At 46.9% G+C, this 20,713-nt stretch overlaps 1 protein-coding gene across 3 annotated transcripts in view; it reads right to left on the bottom strand.

The window, feature by feature from the left end:
* Positions 1 to 17,512, bottom strand: part of tncb (tenascin Cb) — a 47,698-nt gene extending 30,186 nt beyond the window's left edge. Inside the window, exons 1-4 of one of the 3 annotated variants that reach the window (XM_069701507.1) lie at positions 17,371 to 17,512; positions 17,109 to 17,148; positions 3,594 to 4,170; positions 1,639 to 2,859 (exon numbers count right to left, since the gene is read on the bottom strand). In XM_069701507.1, coding sequence (XP_069557608.1) covers positions 1,639 to 2,859; positions 3,594 to 4,083 — 1,711 coding nt within the window. In that variant the 5' untranslated portion in view covers positions 4,084 to 4,170; positions 17,109 to 17,148; positions 17,371 to 17,512. The remainder of the gene's footprint in view (positions 1 to 1,638; positions 2,860 to 3,593; positions 4,171 to 17,108; positions 17,149 to 17,370) is intronic. The other 2 variants (XM_069701509.1, XM_069701510.1) reach the window with 2 other exon arrangements.
* Between the last annotated feature and the right edge of the window lie 3,201 nt (positions 17,513 to 20,713).

Here is a 20,713-nt window from a genome sequence, read left to right as displayed (position 1 = left end):
GAAATCAAACAGCACGTGTTGTTTTATTTAAATGTGTCACTAATCAATATTTGATCAATGGCTGATTTATAATTTGAACACGTAGGATTTGACTGCTGTTTACTCTACGGACAATGTTTAGCCTATTTCAGCGAACTGTTTTGGTTTTCACTGCCATCCACAGCTCCCGGTTGTTTACAGGTAAGAAATATCCTCATATTTAGTCAGTAAGAGGTCCATGACTGTGAGGTTAAAAGGAACAACCTTGACCTCAGTGGTTTGAGATACAATAAGAGTTCTTGTCTCCAGGCCGGAGGGAGATTTGAACGAAAAAATAGAAGTGAAAACATTTCGAAAAGGTTTTCGTTTGCTTAAGACCAACAAATTTAGCTGCCAGTGCAGTAAGTGGTTTTCCCTTTATCAGATTTCTTTAAAAAAAAAGTGAGGATTAAAATGAGATCAGATTACTAAAAAATAAGATCAGCGCTGTTCGTGAGTCTTGACACACACACACACACACACACACACACACACACACACACACACACACACACACACACACACACACACACACACACACACAGAAAACGTGTAACTATAGAATAGTTTTGGATCTATAATCTTTCCAGATCAGGCCCAATTTAACGTGAATCTTAATTATTTTTTTCTTTTGTATTCAATTTAATTGAATTCAGAACTTTATTACAAACCCTGGGTCCGGATAAAAGACACAGAATATATAAGATACATCAAAAATCCACTAAGAGGCAACTGTACCGGTGTGTCTCCACAACTGAGAGTGGTAGTATGTAGTATTAAACTGTATGTGTGACGAAACCAAGATCATTTATTTTGTACATGCACATATTGTAGTGCATGTTTAATATTTAAGCTTGCGTATATCCTTGTGAGTCATTTTGGTTTCATATTGTTTTCCATTTACTTTTAAGCTTAGAAAAATTCCTTGTGTGTGTAAACTTACATGACAATGAATCTCATCCAGGTTTATAAGTTGATATTAAAGGTCCCATATTTTACACTTTTCTGTTTTATTTGGAGTCTTGATATCCATTAGGGGATTTTTATTTTTTGTTTGTTTAAAATACTAAAAACCATCTGAATATAGTTTTACATCTTGTCACTTCTCTCTGACGCTCCACCAAGAACAGCCTGTTTTGTGTCAATCTTTAAGGTGCATTGATATCAACAACCCTCTCTTCTGATTGGCTGAATCTTTTTTTGGAGTGACACATTCCCAGACTAATCACAGGTTGTTGTTTTTTGGTCTTGCAGCTTGCTAGGTCCGCAACCACACAGTTTTCTTCCACATAAAAAGTTGGACAGCGGGCCTTAATCAGGGCATACTTATTAAATGAGCGTTGGTTTGTGACATTACAAACTTACAGGAAGTCCAAACGACACAGTTGCTGACTACAGACTGCGGGCAATTCTCTGTGGACTCAGCATTTAAACACTTCAACAATATTTATACAGCAGTCAGACCTGCTTACTAATCAAATAGGAAATGGAAATCTGAATTTTTACCACATGGGACCTTTAAGATTCTGCAGACTTTAGGGCTTAAATTGCAAAAGTTTAAGAACTGATCATATGAAAACGATGTAATTGAAGCTGCAGAGGATGTACGGTCCATCTTACCGTCAGAGCAGTCCTCCCCGATGAAGCCCTCGTCACAGACGCACACTCCGTTCTCGCAGCGGCCCTGGTTCTGGCAGTCTCCCGGGCAGGTCAGCACGGAGCAGTCCGACCCGGTGAAACCCTCGTAACACACGCAGTTGCCGTCCACGCAGTAGCCTCTGTCCAGACAGTTCTTGGGACACGTCTTCTCGCTGCAGTCCTCGCCGGCGAAACCCTTGTGACAAACGCACTGTCCGTCGACGCAGTGGCCGCGGTCCTGGCAGTCGTTGGGGCAGGTCAGCTCGTCGCAGTCTTTCCCCCTGAAGCCCACGAAGCACATGCACTCGCCGTCCACGCACTCGCCGCGTCCCATGCAGTCTTTGGGACAGGTCTTGATGCCGCAGTCCTCCCCGGCGAAGCCTTTGTCGCACACGCACAGCCCGTTCACGCAGCGGCCTCGGTCCTGGCAGTTGTTGGGGCAGGAGAGCTCGCTACAGTCCTCGCCTTGGTATCCCGCGTCGCACACGCATTCTCCGTTGATGCACTGGCCGTTGTCGCTGCAGTTGTCGGGGCACGAGAGGACGGAGCAATCTTCCCCTTCGAACCCTGGATCGCAGATGCACTTCCCGTTGAAGCAGTGGCCTCTCTCGTTGCAGTTCTTGGGGCAGGTGAGCTTCGAGCAGTCCTCTCCGCTGTAGCCGGTCTGACACAAACACTGGCCGTTCACGCAAATGCCGCGGCTGTTGCAGTTGCCGGGACAAGTGACCTCGCCGCAGTCCTCTCCGGCGAAGCCGTCCTCGCAGTAGCAGGTGCCGTTGATGCAGCGTCCCCGGTCGTAGCAGTCGTTGGGACAGATCAGCTCGGAGCAGTCGAAGCCCGTCCACGGATGGTCGCAGACGCACTCGTCATCCTCGCAGCGCCCGCGGCCCAGACAGTTGTTGAGGCAGTTGGTCTGGGAGCAGTCCTGGCCGATGAAGCCGTCCTCGCAGAGGCAGGACCCGTCGATGCAGTGGCCGTAGTCGCCGCAGTCCAGCAGGCAGAGCTCGATGCCACAGTCGTCCCCGCCGAAGCCCTCGAAGCATTCGCATTTGCCGTCCACGCAGCGGCCCTGGTCCTGGCAGTCGTTGGGGCACTCGGGTTCGGTGCAGTTGGGGCCCTTCCATCCGGACTCGCATACGCAGCTGCAGGTCTCGGTGCTCCAGTTCCCACGTCCGTTACAGAAGGGCTTTGTGGACACTTCACCTGGGCGAAGGCAAGCAAATTATAAGCAATATTATAGCTGCATCAGACGATCTGTTACAATAGGACGGATACCATAATAAAAACATTCAGTTCAAACAAATGTAAGTTTGAGATTTCAATGAGAAATGGGTTTCCCTTCTTCTTGTGAATTTGGTTGAAATGTGTAGTTTTACTTTTGGTTAAATTCGTATCTTCCACGTGGCCACTAGGTTTAGTCCAAACTATAAAAATGCACTTGAATGAGACAGAGTATTTTTGACAGAGACTGTGTAGACAGTCAGCTGCTAAAAAAATATTAAAATTGTAGTCCAGACTCGATACTCACTGCACAGTATTAATTATTTTAAGCTATTTTTATGTTTTTGTTTCTGTGTATTTTCATACTAAGTCAAATGAATGACTGCATGAAAGCATGCATAAATCTCATGGAACTTAGGCGAGCTTTGGAAAAGTAATGTGTAATACAACCAGTTGTTGCTTGGTGGCCTCAAAATGCAAACTCATTTCTTTGGTATATCACGTGGAGCATCTTTTAAAATTGATTTGCATTGGTTTCCTCGTTTCAAATCAATTTTCAGGACCTTTCTACTCTCAAACACCAGTTTTCTGGAAGTACCTGAGAAAGAGATTTCACACGGGCTGACCTCATGCAAAGTAAACGTTAAATTGACTGCCTTTGTCGCAAATTAACTCGAGAAACTCCAGAACAACCGCAGTAAAAGGCGGAGACCCACCTGCGACCGGAGCGCCACAGCAGCCTGTGCCGCTGCCGCACTGCTCCCTCAGACTGGACAGCTCCGACTCCAGCATCTCCAGCCGGTTCAGGATGTCCTTGATGTCCGGCACCTGGTGGTCGCAGCCGCACGCCTGCTTGGGGATGTTGATGCGGTGGGTGAAGACGATCTGGTTTTCGCCGTCCACCGTGTGCTCCATGTGCTCGCTGTTCTGCATGTCCATCTGCGGGGCGCTCTTGTGCTTGAGCTCGGTGCCCCCGGGCGAGTCCAGGTCCACGGAGCAGAGGGAGGTGGACGGGACGTTGATGTTGTAGACGTGGTTGAACACCACCGGCTGGTCCGGGTCGGGCAGCGTCAGGTTCTCCTGGGTCCTCTTGGGCATCAGGGTCTCTCGGCGGTGGCGGATGACCTTCTTGACCAGGCCGGCGGTGGAGAGCTGGAGGAGCAGGGCCACGGTCACGCAGCCCAAGACGAGGCCTTTCATTCCCATGGTGACACCCCGGTACGGACGCTTCCGAGAAGGTCGCGGCTGACTGTCGAAGAGTCAAGTATCAGATAGATGTTCTTGTCTTGAGTCCTATACGTAAAACAAAAAGAAGGGGGAAAAAAATGAGGATTCATTTTGACAAAGAATAATTACTTTCTAGGCACACATCTTTTGTCCGGTAGTTCTTCTCGCAACACAGCAAGCCACACTGGACCCGATTGGATAGTCACTCTTCGGGTTTGACCTTGTCGTTCTGGATAGACTCAGCCACACACACACACACATCTCCACACCAGGGATATTAGCTGCAGTGAAATATGATAGTATCCCACTAAAAAGCAATTAACCTTCTTCGGTTGCCCCCCCAAACAAAAGACCACCTTCCAATCCTGTTGCTGCCTCTGACCCATTTTAGCCCCTCGGCTCTCAGCGGAGGAGACACACACTTAGCTTTTGGGTCACTGGGGCATTCTTTTCACAATTCCTGCGAGGACCGAGAGCGGCAATTACTGCAGGAGGGCGGCGTGTGACCTTGGGGGAGGGAGGGGAGGAAGGGGTGGACCGATCTGGGCGAAAAACCTTCTTCTCTCTGACCACGTTGAGACAGGTCGCCCCCGTCGACACGAAACAGCCCCAGCAACACCTGCACTGTGGGGGAGCCTCCTCTTCTCAGAGCTGACAGATTAATACCGGCGTGTGGTTAAACCATCTGTGGACTTCCTGTAAAAAGCGCAGAGGAGTCGGCGCCGACTTCCCCCAGCTACACCAACAAAACCCAGGCAGGTCAGCATTCCCCCGTACGGCTGTCTCTCTCCTGCCTGACAGCCGCTTAGGTTTTTCCTTTTTTAGTCGTGTAACACGACTCTTATTGCTTTCACCTTTTGAGGTTTTTATTAAAAAAAAAAAAAGCTTGGCTGGGGAAAATTTTTTTTTGCTGAGGTTGGGGCATTAAAGCCAACCTTAAAAAGACCTGAATTGAATATACAGGTTGGGTCTAAAGCTGCACGTAAATCTGTTGCTTGTTTTTGCTTCTCTTGTTTCCTGCTATGAACATAAGGGACATAAAGTAAAATTCTTGGCATGTGAGTACTGGATTAAAAAAAAAATGCAGTTTCCATGCACAGCCACAGACATTACTTCTTCTTTTTTTTTAAGTGTCTGGCTCAGGCTATTTTTTTTTTTTTTTTTTTTTTACCCCTACCTTGTCAGAGATGCTGACACTGATCATTTCCTACCTCAAATAAAACCCTGTGTGTGTGTGTGTGTGTGTGTGTGTGTGTGTGTGTGTGTGTGTGTGTGTGTGTGTGTGTGTGTGTGTGTGTGTGTGTGTGTGTGTGTTTGTGTGTGTGTGTGTCTTGGCTGCTCTAAAGGTTAACGGTAGCTGTTAGCCGCCAACGTGAAAAATGTCTGGCCAGGCAGACATGAAATTGCATGATCGCACATCGGCCATATTTCCAAATGCTGTGGTGGAATATGTATGAAGGGGGGGGGGGGGTAATTTTCTCCGCCACACCTGACTTCGTCGCACTGATGTTGGATTTCGGAGGTAAAACATCTTTTTTGCACGCGCACCAGGCTTGACAGTTTCCAGGAAGAAGGTGCCTGGGTCTCTTCATCCCGGGGCCTGACGTGTGATTAGGCGGGCTGACAGATGAGCTCAGCTTGGAGGGATCCCACGGCTTCAACCCCCCCCTCCCCCGATCCCCCCTGTCCCTCCCCCCCTCCCACCCTTGATTAGGGATGAGCGCCTCCATGATGAGCAGACTGTAAAAGTGCTAATGTAGCTCGCTGATGGGAGCGCTGTAGATCTAGGCCCTCGGGGGGTCCAAAAGAGCCCCCCCCTCCACTACTACCACCACCACCACCACCACCACCGAGCCTCCTGTCTGTCTCACACTATGTCACACGTACACACACACACACACACACACACTGCTGTGCCCAAGCATCACAAACTAGGGATTAAATCAAGAAAATAGCCAGAAAATTGCTTTGAGTTGCTGCTAAGGTTTTAGTTCTGGGCGGATGGTTGGCTTTCTCACTTTGAAGGCTGGCTGCTCTCCACATGGACCTCTGAGAGGGGAGACCAACCCCCGAGAGACCAAAGCGGGCTTTTGTATGAGAAATCCGCGGCCCTGGCAAAACTCGGCTTCGCTCGGAAATAGATGAAGAGAGGAAAACTTCCACCGAGTCCCTGGAAAATATTTGGATTTTGATCTCTTTCTGCTCTACGGCTGCCATCGACCGCTCTTTAATATGAAGCAGAACAATCACAATGAGAGAATCTGAGTGTGACCCTGAGAAACATGGAGCTGATCCCTCTGTTTGGACTTCCTTCGCGGGCACCCCGTGGCCCTGGCACTCCGCTAATGCAGCTGGTTGCTGGCACCGTGGACATGGACCCGATACAATCCGACTGCTGCTGCTTTGTTATTCCCTCACTTGGTTTTGCTCTATAGTTAGCTTCTCAAACAGCAACAAAGCTTGTTGCCCGCCTTGCGGTTGAATGTGTGAGTTGAATTTTACCAGAGGAAAACCTGTTGGCACACATAGATCTGGTGCAACTTGTCTAAATTACCCTGTTGTGAATAAGTGCTGGAGGGGGGGGGAAACACTTGAAGTTTGGAGAGCTGGAGATGCTTTAGTTTGAGGTCTGTTTCGTAAGCGATTAAGTCTGTTGCTGTCGGGAATGTTAAATTTATTTCACGATATTGCTGTTTCTCAATCAGCCCCAATCAGACACCCATACTACCACCTCCAAAAACCAAAGCAATATGGTTTTCAATTCAACACAGATTACTAACTGTGCATGAAAACCAACAAGTTAACCAAAATAAATACAAATATATCCATTTGTCATCCTAAATTAAGTGACCACAAAAGAAATAGCCGCATAAGGACCAAGTTATGGTCTTTCAGAACTGCTTCTAGAGACGCATTCTCCGACCACCTTAGAAATCAGATGTGAAACCAGAGTGAAAAGCCAGATGTTACAGAGTGAAGGGAAAGGCGACATTGGACACTTCATATCCTTCCAAAATGGGGGACAAATAGTTTCTACCTCTTCAAGTAGACATTCATACGGTTGGTTGTTCAAATTAAAAGTGTCACAAAAACCAAGAGTTAGCCAATCAATCGCGACGTGAAAGTCGTGCGAATGTCGGATTGTCGGTTTCAGAGAGTCTTATGTTGGATAGCGTTGAAAGGGTGTGGAGGGAGGCTGTTTCCAAAGCCATGAAACCATCCAAGCATGCAGATCTGACAGTATAAATCCCACTTCAATGTCCACTAACCGCAATGGCTGGCGGTTCAAAACCCCCGGTTCCTAACGAGCCACAGAGTCCTTGGACAAGACACTGAACCCAAAGTAGTTCCCGATGGCAGGCGAGCACCTTGTGCGGCAGCTTTATCGAAAAATTGTAAAGCACTTTGTGGACCTCGAAAACATAAAAAAGGTGGTATATAACTGCAGTCCAGTCAGAATCTTTAAAAGGCCGCAAAACAGGCTGGAGTGCAGCCATGAGAAGAAAACTGTTCATTTGAAGACTTAACAAGCACTGATATCTTTTCTCTGGTGAAGACGATCTAAAGAAAAAACATCGCACCTCCCAATCAGACGCAGCGTCAGCCGTTTCCCAGCATGCCTTCCAGGATGTTTACCCTGGATGTTGTCTTAAGTCCAGAACCATAATCCTTGTGTAAATCAGAAGAATGTATTTATTTCACACAAAGAAGGGACGAAGAGGATCAAGATAATAGCAAAACCAGGACAGTCCAGTCAGCATAAATCCCCCCACCATAAGCTAACTGGACGCCCCCACCACCACCGTAAACCTCAACATGTCACAGAAAGACCTGCCTGACCTCGTATTATGATGGTCGGTCTTGTTTCTATTTGGACAGTTGCTGGTTTCCACGGGAACAAATAAACTCCCGGTTGGATGATGACATTACCAGTTATCTTCCCTCCCCATGCTACGCCGTACTTCCTCCCACCTTTTGGACACAAGTTTTCACATTCGGTCAGTTTGAAAAGATTGATGAGCAGACTTTCCGTCTCTTTCCCGCAGACATCACACGCAGAAGTTTCAAACTGAACCGGGGCCCCCACGCTGACAAACACAATCGTCGCTGTCGTCCACCTTTTGCTGAGACCTCTACCATATGGCAGGTCCAAGATAAATCAGAGCGGAAAACTATTACTCTGCAAGCGTTTGGCAGCAGCTATCTGTGCACTCCTTCTGAGGGGGGAAAAAAGCAATTTGTTTTGGTACAAAAGAAACGTTATCGGTCTGCGCAACGTGTGGCAGGTTCTTAAAAAAAAGAAAAAGCAGACCCAACAGGGGAAGTTGCAAGGAAGGAAAAAAGAAAAAAAGAAAAGAGTTGCTAGCTATCAGTGGATAATGGCAGCGGCGCGAACAGACAAACACGAGCATCCGTCTGATAACTCGACAACAAACAAACTGAATAATGAAGCAACGTGCCCCACTTGGTGTGTAAAAGCTGTAAATATTCAATGACTACAACTACAACTCAAGTCCCAGGACTGTATGTTAAACAGGTCTGATAGGATGCTTTTCTTTTCATTTCTGAAGAATTTATCAAGCGTGCCTAGTTTTGTAGGTCACCCACGACAACAACAAAAAAAAAAAACTCAGCTTGCCTTCTTTTGGTAAAGGATCCAAAATCTGGGTCGCCAGTACGAGGACTGAATGAGGGGGTTTATTGTCTGGGGCTCTTTTCACCTTGAGACGCTGTCGTACTGTAACGGAGGAAGATGACCAGGAAACGGACGCTCGTCGGTGAATGAACTTTTTTTCCTATCTTTCGAATTTCACAAACCCTGAAAGAGACCGAATGGAAATCCGCTGATGAAAACGTATTTATCGCAATCAAGTTGCCTTCCAAGGTTGCAGAAATCTCCCACATGCTAAAACGTCCCGAGCTGAAGCAGGTGAATATTGATTTGACTCCCGTATCTCCACCAAGGTCATCGCCGGAGAGAGCGAGCTGCTGACGACGGCACTACCATCATCAAACACAGAAATGAATTTCCAGGAAGAGGCATATAGCTTCAGTCGGCTGCTTAATGTGCGATCGATTGCGCGGTTGTTTGCTGCTTCTCAGAAAAGGTTTTTTCAAATTTTATCACCTCACGCTCGGGAAGACACACGCCGTCCATCTCTCTCGCCGACTTTTTATGACCGACGAGGCCCCTTCGCTGTTGTGCTGAACTACACAAAGAATAAAGAAGTAAACTGCTCGGTTAATGGCTGAAGAGATGCGGGGTTAGAAGACGAGAAGCTCATTTCACCGTACGTGTGTGCGTTCGAGCAGGAAAGATGAATGTGGCTGCGATGTGGTCGCGCCACAACATCATGTCACAGCTGATCGGCTGAAGACTCGCCTCCACCGAGTCCTTTTGCAAAAGCCTTCCAGCTTCTGTCTCGTCCGACGGATCCATATTTCAAAGGTTCGGCAGGTCAGCATTTTCCTCACAGACCAACAGGAGTGGCCACAACAAATCTGAGCTTCCACTTCTGGTGTTTCTGAGGAAATAATATTGGCTTCACAGATTATTTGATTGGCATGTTTTAATTTTAGAGTCGACTGTCGCAAAATCTTGTTCCGTAAAGACTTTTTTCTCCAGCTGTGTCAAGTCAAATAGCTGCAGCTTTTCTTTATTTTCTTATTATAGTACATTGAATATCTTTGTGTTTTGGACTTTTACCAAACAATTTTATTACGTGTCAACTTCTGCCAGTATTCACTATTTACTGATGTTATAAACCAAATGTTTGAGGAAACCATTAGCAGTTTAATCACCCCATGAAAATGCGTGAAAATAATCAGTTGCAGCTCTAAGCATGTCGCCCACAACCATTTTATGAGGTGATAATATGACAGCATGTTTTTAAAGTCTTATTTTCCTAAAAGAAGTGCAGATATGGAAATCAATCTCAATTGCAATTTTTCCCCACTTATCTTCCAAAAAATACAGTAAAATCACTTGAGAATTTTTAATTCTTTGCTCCCCACTCACTTATGCTTCAATTAAATGAGGTCCTAATGACAGTATGAGCCAACACTGTGCAGTCAATACATTCAACCTTTGCCCAGTTCCTTCAGTTTAAAGAATAAACCGTTCCTTCTAACACCAAAGGAAGGCGTTGACGTGAAAAGAATGAAGCGTATCAATATTTTCATTGCAACTGTCTTTCTGCTATCATTATTTCCCACATGGTAAGGAAAAAAAATAACAATTTGACTTGCTAAACAGGGAGAGCGCTGTTTTGTTTTTTTGATGGATGAAAAGAAGAGTGAGGCCTAGCTCATTGGCTCTCCGCCGTGACCCCATTGGATCCGATGACACAGATAGCGGGGGAGTGTGGGGGTTAGTGTGTTTCGCGCCTGATAAGGTGGACGGGGGGGGGTCTGCATTCGAGATACCGGCAGAAACACTTATCTGGATACTCGGAGACGAGTGCTCTGCCAACGCCGAGCCCGTATCGCGCTCGAGAGAACCATCAAGAGTGATTTGGAGCTGGAGTTGACACGTCTGACTGATACTGCCCCCGAAAAGTCTATTTCTTCAAGTAAAAACCAATTTCCCACTTTGACACAAAGATACGGAGGAAACGAATGTTGACGAACCGGAGCGCCTCACCGGGTCAATTGTACAGCGGACAGTCAAATCTCAAAGCTGTTTTCACCGCATTGTGATTTTGACTCGCGGCGCGCCATGTGGCCCATCAATATTCTTTATGGCTCTCTCTCTCCCCGCGGTGCCTCCGTCTTTGCGCTGCCGTTCTCGCGGGCTCCAGATGGAGAGGTTGGATGCTAGTCATTGTTCATGAGCTTTTTAACATGCTGGGTGCTGGTGACCTACTGTTTATTAGCCTCACCCCTGTGTGGTGCGGAGGCTTGGCAGCCTTTACGGCACATCCACCTGCTGTTTTTTCCCCCAGACGCTTGTAATTGCATAGCCCTCCGCTCTGCATACTTCCTTCTCCTCGGCTTTCACGCCAGCACTGCAATTACTATGACAAAAAATGTGAGTCGTACCTGGCTTGCCGCGGCCTGTGTCGTTATGCAACGCAGAGGTATTGGTGTCGACTTCTGGGGCTCATCTAAACTTACGGTGTAAGCAACACCTTCCCTCTCAGGTAATCAACTGCAAGGTGAGTGCCCAATCTCCTTGGGATCTAAAAACAGCTGTTTTTGCTGGCTTTATTTTTGCTTGATTGTCCCACCTGGTGAGCTTTTGAAAAAATATTCTAGAAGTCAGAAATACGGTTCAATTGTGGGCCAGTTCTTTAGCATGTTTTATTAGGGGTCCGATGTTTTCCAGGGGCAGTGGGGGCGCATTAATGTTTATTTCATTTCAGAACTAGAAGGGCCCCCCAAGGCCAACCATTAAAAAAAATATGCAAATACTTAACTTACAACCTTTATATGGTTTTGGACATTTTGGAAAACTATCACACTGATGGTAAATTATGTTAGTGTGCTTGCTGGAGCCTCACAAATCAGCTGTTGTACCGGGTCTGGTTCTCCTCGAGGGCTCCGTAACCAACGCTCGCTGAATTACGTTTGAGTAAAGTACATCGGCGTCCCAGAGGATAACTGGTACCCGAATCATCGTATTTTCCAGATTAGTCTATGTTTTCTCATGCTGAACTTCACTGCCATCTACTGGATTTTGAAGATGTGTGGCAGTTAGTGGGCCAAATGCCCCTTTTTCCCCATTGGTAATGAAAGTGAAAAATAACCCGTTAATCCGCCCCGTGATTCAGATCTGCTTCAAACTTTAAAAGGTCATTCCTTGACCAATGCTACACCCTTCCACCAAACTTTGTAAAAATTGGGCGGGCATTTTTTTCATAATCCTGCAGACAATCACACCGCACCAAAAAAGGTGGATAGGTTCATAGAACTGGTAGTTCTCAGATTGCATCCGAGGAAAGGTTTCACCAGTTGTAGCGGCAGATGTCAGTAGATGAGACTAGGTGTACTAGAAGCTTATTGGGATTTACATGAGCCTTGCATTTACATTTTAATCTCCAGTAGGTTTATGAGAAAAGCATGTATAGAATTTTATGTATTCATAGAAAAAGAAACCTGAGTTTTTAACACGTCGCCAAATATTTTTGCTAAAGGCATAGATTCACTACCGGTGTATAACATAGTGCGAGCGAGTGTGGAAATTCATCAGGAAAAAAATCCCTTGTCCTACAGACGGCAAGACGCCACTGACAAACTGATCTGACCCAGATCTTTTCATGCACAAAAAGGAAACCATTTTTTATTTAGAGAAGTAAAAATCAGCTCTTTTTCTACGCAAAGTATTTTTCATGTTTGAGTTGTAGAGTGACACGAATGCTAAATTTAGACCTTGCTGAGTAACATGTAGAGGAGTTTTCAGGGCCTTTCAAAGACTGCATGTTTTAGTACTTTACACTGGAGGTTTATTGGTTACTTCCATTCAAACAGGATGGAAAGGATTTTTTTTTTCTTCTTCTCCCCACTAGAAATGGAAGCATGTTGGCTGTGATACCCGGACATCTGTTTGTCCTTGTCTGTGATGAAAGCCCGAAGCGTGTTGCGTGTCCAAATTGGGAGTGCCTTCTATTCAGACACTTGTATGAGCCTAATGACCCCGGTCCCCGGGGTCGGCTCTTCATTGGCTTCCCCGTTTTTTACCATTTTCCCCAATTTAAATTGTCTGCCCCTCTCAAAAGGGCCCCCATCTTGTTCCAAGCACATTATGGCTCATGCATTCCAATGTGCGAGGTCACCGGTGGAGGCAAAGTGTCAGCGCAAAGTGTCTACCACATGTGTTCATCTATTGGCTGCCTCCAATGGAGAGCCAGGCAATACAAAAGGGCATCCCGGATCCCACAGCTCTAAGACTTCCACTCCTTTCCCCGTCGCACATTGGCTTCGGAGGAACATTAAAAACCATCTGGGTTGGTTAAAACACTGGATTTCTTTGAGGGTTGGGGGGAGGGGTCTTTGTTCTTCTGTGATGACTCATCTGCCTGGGTTTGAGTGGGGGAAAAGGAAATGAGCGCGGTGACTGTTCTGGGGAATTGCTGTAAATTTTCAAGCCTTACAAAATATTCATTTGAATTAAAAACGAGTCGGCAAAAAAGACGGCAAAGTGCAGTTGAATGGAGTCATTTGGAATCGAGGAAATTGGATCGCTATTATTTTCATTGAAAGGCTTGTCCTCCTAAAATGACTTTAATTAAGGAGTTAATCGAAGGTAATGTCAGAAAAGTGTCTTGAACCAGTGATATTCCAAATATGATTGAAGCCCAAGTGAGTGGTTGACAAATTTGATGAAACTTCTTCATAAAGGTCAAAGACTAAGAGTCTGCTGACGTGCTAATGGGCCTTTGAGGTTGCACTTTTACATAACATATCCATCGTACTTATACACTGCGGCGCTTTGAGCGAAATGCTTTCATCAGCATTCCAACATGCTGATGAGACAATGAAAAAAAAAAATGCTGACGTGAAGCATCTTCGTTCTGCATGTTAGCATGCTAACGTTGGCTAATTAGCACAAAACGACAACCGCAGCTGAGACCGAGGGGAATTATTTATGAAGATGTTTATCTATAAACCGAAGTAATGGACTATACTGTCAGGACGAAAAGTCGGAGGATCGCCGACGTGTGCAGAGTTCATCCTCTCGAAACAGTGAATAAAAAACCCGTTCTAACGTCTTTACTTCGGGTCTGTAGATATGAACAGATAAATTCAGTTAAACGTGGGCTGAAAGGTAATCATTTTCAATGAAACATTTCACGAGAAAGAAAACGAGCCACAACGTCGAAAAAGGACACAAAAAAAAACCCAGCAAAAAGAAGAGGTCGGCAGGAGGGAGTGTGAAATTCCAGCCTGAATTAAAGATGACGCTCATTTAGTCCAAAACCAAAACATCTCTCCCGAGTCCCGCTCCCCAGCGTGAGCCGTGATGAATACCCACGATTATTGTTTGCGCTCAATCGCCGCTGGAGGAGCTAAGTGGGGTTAAAGACAGCCACCCTCTCACGGAGCTTTTCGGGGGGCTAACAGCTGTCCAAACAAAGGCTCGTTTCCCACTCGTCGTTATGCCCGAGTGTCACCGTCGGCGTGGCCGGAGCGTCATGAAACATGAACGCGGCGGGGCCCCGCGCTGCCACCTACAATCACAAGAAGCTCTCCTGTTAACTCAGACCTCCTCAAACCCCGTGTTTGACATGTTGGCGAATATAAAACCCGACGGTTTACACAAACATCCGCCGCGAGGTGTTTTTCAGAACGGATGGAGGAAGCCTGCGCTGAAAGTCAGCCAGTTCTCCTTCAACCGAGTCTCCCTTCATCAAACACAATTACCATCCAGCAGGCGCTGCCCTGGTATCCTGTGGGTCTCCTCCATCACACACACACACACACACACACACACACACACACACACACACACACACACACACACACACACACACACACACACACACACACATTCACTCTCTCTCTCTCTCACACACACCTACAAGAGGAGTTCCCATATCAGCCGCCATGAGGATCCGATTTACCTCGAAAAGCAGCTCCGCAGGGTGCGAACAGTGGAAATGTGTGGAAAAAAAAACCTGCAATAAAATCCTGCCCTTAAAGAACAGCGAACCTCCATCTTAAAGATTTCTCATCACCTCCCCCCGCTGAGGTCTGAACACAGTTCTGGAGGCTAGAAACTTTTAAAGTGAGACATATGTGAGCTCTGAAAAGCAGAAACAGCTCACTGTCTCACAATATATAACGTGACTTATACGAACAAGTAGTTCCGACCCAGAGATCTGATTGGTCGGCTGTACATTTGGAGCAAATCAGCATAACATCACAGCATGAATATCACTCCGCCTTCTCAATGGCAATACATAATTGGAATTGAATATAATATAGCAATGTAATATAATGTTGTTTTTACTTGTTATAGGCCTGTAAAATTTGGCGAAATCTGGTCTTTTTTTGGTCCTTTTCTTTGGTTTCAACACGTGACACGGTGAGTACGTCGATATCTTTTTGTCATCGGATATCTTCGTTGCAACCAGACTGAGCTAGCTGAGCAGTTTAGTGTTTCTACGAGCTGTATTTATTTCAGTTTGAGAAACGATCTCTAGAAAGCATAAAAGAAACTGACTGGAAATCCCCTCCGTTGCTAGGGTCGTTGCTAAGGGCCGGACTACTTCCTGGAGCGGTAGACATACGTTTCTTAAGAGTCTACTGACGCGACAGATTGTTTCCCAGTTCTCAGACATACCATATGTGTTGCCACGGAAACGGAGAGCTCGCACTAACAAAAAGTTTGATGCTCTTGATAGCGGATTGCCCCACAAGATGAACACGTTCTGATTACACGTTTCATGGAGTCGGTGACTTGCTGTTGGACGGGTCTGGTCGGCACTACGTGTAAATGCTGACTCAGTCATGGTAGTTGTGACTCCTCTCCACTCCTGCTACTGTTACACTGTCTTTTAGCATTTACAAGTAACACCCCCCCCACCCCCCCTCATAATTGACGGTTTTCGCCACAGAGGCAACTGTTTAGCAAAAGTTGACATGAAGCTGGCTGAAAATCGTACCCACAAACAAAAAAAAACTGGCATCAATCCACAAACAACACATCAGCTGCCAACACCCATAATCAGTGGATGCCAGTTTATTTACTAATCTATAAAACATCCTCTCTCCGTCAGATTGCTCCCTCCCCGACCCCCCCATCCACCTCCTCACCTCCCCCACGGGACGCAAATTGCAAACAAATGAAGCTGACCTGGGGGATAGGAGGCTGGGACGCACATGGAGATGAACAGTCAGTGACTGTGTGTGTGTGTGTGTGTGTGTGTGTGTGTGTGTGTGTGTGTGTGTGTGTGTGTGTGTGTGTGTGTGTGTGTGTGTGTGAGGCTGCCACTTTATAGCCTGGCAGTGTGTGTGTGTGTGTGTGTGTGTGTGTGTGTGTGTGTGTGTGTGTGTGTGTGTGTGTGTGTGTGTGTGTGTGTGTGTGTGTGTGTGTGTGCGTGTGTGTGTGTGTGTATTGCAGGAGATCTGGCGAAGAGGAACCCAACTAGCAGCATCTAATGCAGAGCAGCTGTCTGTCTCCTGGGTTACACAAGCCTACTGTCTGCTGGCAAACATAAAGTGTACAGCTGGACCTACACACACACACACACACACACACACACACACACACACACACACACACACACACACACACACACACACATTAACACATTAACACACACTTACACACACATTAACACACACCCATCTCCGCTCTGTTGTGCCATCAGACCACAGCTCAGCATCAGCTCTAATGCAAGCAGAATAATTCAGCAGATCATCACAGCCTTCATCTCTGAAGACAAGCTTTTTTCTTTCTTTTTTTACCGGCTCCCTGCTAATAAATATAAAAATAGCCAGCAAGAGGTGGAAAAAATAAACTTTTCACAGTAAAATACATAATTGGCACCCAGGTGCAAAAATTTAAGCCAATATGTGAAATCCAGGCTGATAAAACATGGAGGAAGAAGCTGCTTTGATGAATGGTAATCATCTTTTTTTTTTTTCCCAATTGATAAGATGTGAAGATTTGGTCACTTTACTTTACACTGACATAAAAACAAAAAATGAGCAACAGGAAATGAAATGATTTGAGTCAAAATATTCAAACAAAAAATATCTGAAGTTTCAAGCCTTTTTTTTTTTTTTTTTTTTTCCACACTCTACTATCAGCTAAAGCATTAATAAATCCACAGGAAAAATTGCTAATGAAAAACAATAATTTCATAAAAAGTTGAAAAATCAACTGTGGTTAAAGTTGTGAAGTTGTCCCACACTCTCCCAATTACATTTTTTTTTTTTCCTAAATTGGATGCAGCATTCAGCCCTCTTCTTTTTTGTTGTTGCTGCTGTTGCTCCCATTCAAACACTCGGCCGGCCGCTCTCAGCGCAGGTAAAAGAAAAAAAAAGAGGTGACTTACCTCCGCGGCTCACGATGCTCGCAGCGAGCTCTCTCCTCCGCTGATGAGAGAGGAGGAAAAAAAACTGTGAGTGAAGAAGCAGCAGCGGCGGCGTCGGAGAAGAAATAAGAGGGTTGGGTGGATGGGTGGATGGGTGGATGGGTGGTGGTGGTGGTGGGTGGATGGGGGGCTTATCAGCACAGCCAAAGCACCCCTTGACAAAACGTTCTCACACACACACACACACACAAACACACAAACACACACACACACACACACACACCGGGTCTTGTATCTGTCTCTTCAGAGCGCTGACAGCTCTGTCATCCTTCCCCTCTCCTCTCTCTCTGTTCTCTTCTGGAGTGTTTACTTCGAGTCTTGTACCTCGAGAGCCGGCTGATGCTGTTGCAGCCAGTGAGGAGGGGGAGAGAGAGAGAGAGAGAGAGGGAGGGAGGGAGGGAGGAGAGAGAGAGAGAGAGAGAGAGAGAGAGAGAGAGAGAGAAATCCCCTTGTCTTAAACAGTAGACCCTCTGCGGTCAGACTCTCCACTCCCACCTACTGCTCTCCTAAATGTCCAACCCCCCCCCTCCATTTTCCCCCTCGCCCCCACCCGCCCCCCCCTCCCACCCCACCATCGCCACCGCCGCCACTGCTGCTGCTGCTGCTGCTACTCCTGCTCGCCCCCACCCCGTCCATTCACCCTCTCCACAGTATTGTGACTGAAAGCGAAGGAGCTGAAACGGGACGCCTCAAGGCTGGAGAGAGAGAGAGAGAGAGAGAGAGAGAGAGAGAGAGAGAGAGAAGAGACAGGGGTGGGGGGGCAGGGGGTGGTGGGACCATTAGCAGCAAATTGCAGCGGGCAAGCCAATGGAGAGCCGAGACATGAGTGAATGCAGTGGCCTGCATTAACATAGCATTTAAAAAGGAACTTTGAAAAGGCAGGCAGGCGGCGAAGAAGCCCCCCCCCCCTCTCCCCCTCTCCCCGCCCCGAAATATCGTATTATAAAAGGGGAATCTCTAAACGCCACCGTGTAATCAGTAAAGTTTACTCGTCACGAACACCGTCGCAGTCAAATACCGACGTGTTCGTCAAAAAAGCCGCGAGCGTCGGCGAGGTACGAAGAAGGCCGCCCCGTCGGCGTCGACACCGTGACGAAGGAGGAGGTCACGTGACCGAGTAGAAACGTGACAAAACTTCGGAAAAAGGGGAGTGGGGACGTCTGGGGTGGTAATATGGAACAAACGTGGCTGGAGTCCGTGGTTACAACCGTGTGCTTCGGCGTTCAAGTGGTTAAAGTCGTAAAAACGCCCATTGCTAGGCAACATGGACGGTGTCTAGAAGCCAAAGAGGCTCACGATTATTACGTAATGCAGGAAACATGAAGGCGCGGAGGGGAAATGACGAGGCCGTTGGGATGGTTGGGAAGTTATGAAGACAAACTCTACGGGACTAAAATTACAACAAAAACATGAACTTCCACGACCTCTGACCTTTCTGTACACGTCAGCAAGCAACGTCACAACTCGTGAACTCGCCATCTTTGCCAGATCGGAGGGGTTTGGAGCAGGAAGTGACCATATTTGGACGAGCTGGGGGGAGGGGATTAAGCGGTGGATTGGACTCAATCTGATTGGAGATCCGAGGACATTACGCTCCCGTCCACCGGTAGAGGAAAACCTGACAGCACCACAGGCCTGTCAATCAAACAGACACGCCCCCCAAAAAACAAAGCATTTTGAGTCCTAATTTCTATTAATCACGGGATTATTTTCAGATGGACCGCTAGGAAACGAATAAGAAGGAGTGACGTTAGCGAATGACACCGTAAACCCTCGGTGGAGAAAATGCATTGACTTGCCATTTCGTGAGAAGTTGAATGGGAGTCTATGGAGGCTCTTTGGAGCCGACCCTCTGGTGGCCCTCTGTGGTATTGCACGTTATGGCACTTTCGAATTGGTCTAATCTGTGGGTGGTACCGAGACCGCATGGTAGCAGATCCCTCTGGTTCAAGACGTGTTGCCGTAAACAGTCTAAAAAACAGAATCCAATCCAACAAAGAAAGAGTTTGAGTCGTTCGAACCTACTTTCACCGTCGCCGACCTCATTCGCCTCACGAAGTCGGACTAATTCGTATCTTATTGCGATGATTATGTCGACGGGACGGCAGAATGACGTCTTCTTCGCCTCTTCCGACTCGTCAGTGCGAGCGGAAACCCGACAACGCCGGATCAAACGGATAAAAGCGTTTCTCGAGGTTTTGTTTTTTGTTTTTTTTGCTCCGGGTAGCAAAAAAAACAAACTGGTTGCAATTAACCGAGCCGTTCCGCGCTCGAGAAACTGAAGTAAACAAGCAGAACCGCCTTAAAACAAACACGGAAACAAAATGGATCCATCATCCAAACATCAAAGAGAGGTCGGTGTGACGCTCGTTGAGTTATGATGACCCCGTCGTATTCGTCGTACGGGCTCCAGGCTGGTTGATCTATCGTACAACAGCTGCTCGGTAAAACGAGAAATTCTTGAGTAAACTTTAAAGGCATTAATGATGCCAGTCCTGGGGGAGGGGGGGAGGGAGGGGGGGGCTACATAAACAGATCTTTTTTTTTTTTTCTTGAAAAACTTCTGTGAAGAAGAAGCAACAACCTTGGGGGAAATAGGATCTGAAATGTACCCACATGTTGATAAAAGATTGGTGGTATGCCGAGTGAAGATCCGTGTGCGTGTGCGTGTGCGTGTGCGTGTGGAGGGTTTTTTTTTCCGTCCAGCTTTCCTCAGCGGGGGGAAATGATCCTCGTCTCGTTGCTTGAGAGCTGGTAGCCAGTCAGGCAGAAAAGATCCTCTCTGATCCTATATAACAGCACAATGGCACATATGTAGCGCGGCTATCGGGTGATAAAAAAAATTCAATGACTTGAGGAGGAGGAGGAGGAGGAGGAGAGGGAGGGAGGGAGGGAGGGAGGGGGGGGGGGGTAGAAGGAGAGCTAAATTCATTTTCATCCCCGAAGCTCCCCGGGGAGACGGAGGAAATCTATACCGTCCGGGGGACTTTTTTTTTTTTTTTTTTTTTTAATGACTTCTTGCTGTAATGATATCATTTAGAGATGATGGGTTTGAGCGCCGGGCTATGTATAGCACCTGTTTCAAAACGACTGTAAAAATGTTGGATCCCTGCGTCTCTCCATCTGTTCCTGTTCTCACCTTCCTGTCGCAACTCCCTCCCTCCCTCCCTCCCTCTCTCTCTCTCTCCCTTCCTCCTCAGCCTCGCCAGGCTTTCTCGCCGGGGGAGAATTGCTGTGGGAGTTCTCCCTCCAGCCTCCCCCCTCCTCCCCTCCCCTCCCACACCTCCCTCCCCGCCCCACTAGTTTTTGTAACGTACCTGTTCGCCGACTTTTTCAGAGCGAGTGATCTGAGCGGCGGTTTGATTTCCCCAGATGACGCCGCCACGCGTACGTGCATCCTCGTCTGTCATCCAATTTATTTTTTTTTATTATTTTTTTTTTGCCGCTCCGGAAACCTACACGTCTGCTTCTCGTAGAAGGGAGCCCATTTTATTTCCATTAGAGCACGACGACGTCGGGTTTTATCGGCTGTCATTTAGCGTATGCACGGAAAGGAAAGATAACAA

Source organism: Brachyistius frenatus, unplaced genomic scaffold (genome assembly GCF_029030835.1).
Source record: "Brachyistius frenatus isolate BFR_SWC_R1_liver_20210118 unplaced genomic scaffold, ASM2903083v1 Contig_37, whole genome shotgun sequence".
NCBI lineage: Eukaryota > Metazoa > Chordata > Actinopteri > Embiotocidae > Brachyistius > Brachyistius frenatus.
The sequence above is the reverse complement of the archived record's forward strand: the minus strand, read 5'-3'. Positions and strand labels throughout refer to the sequence as shown.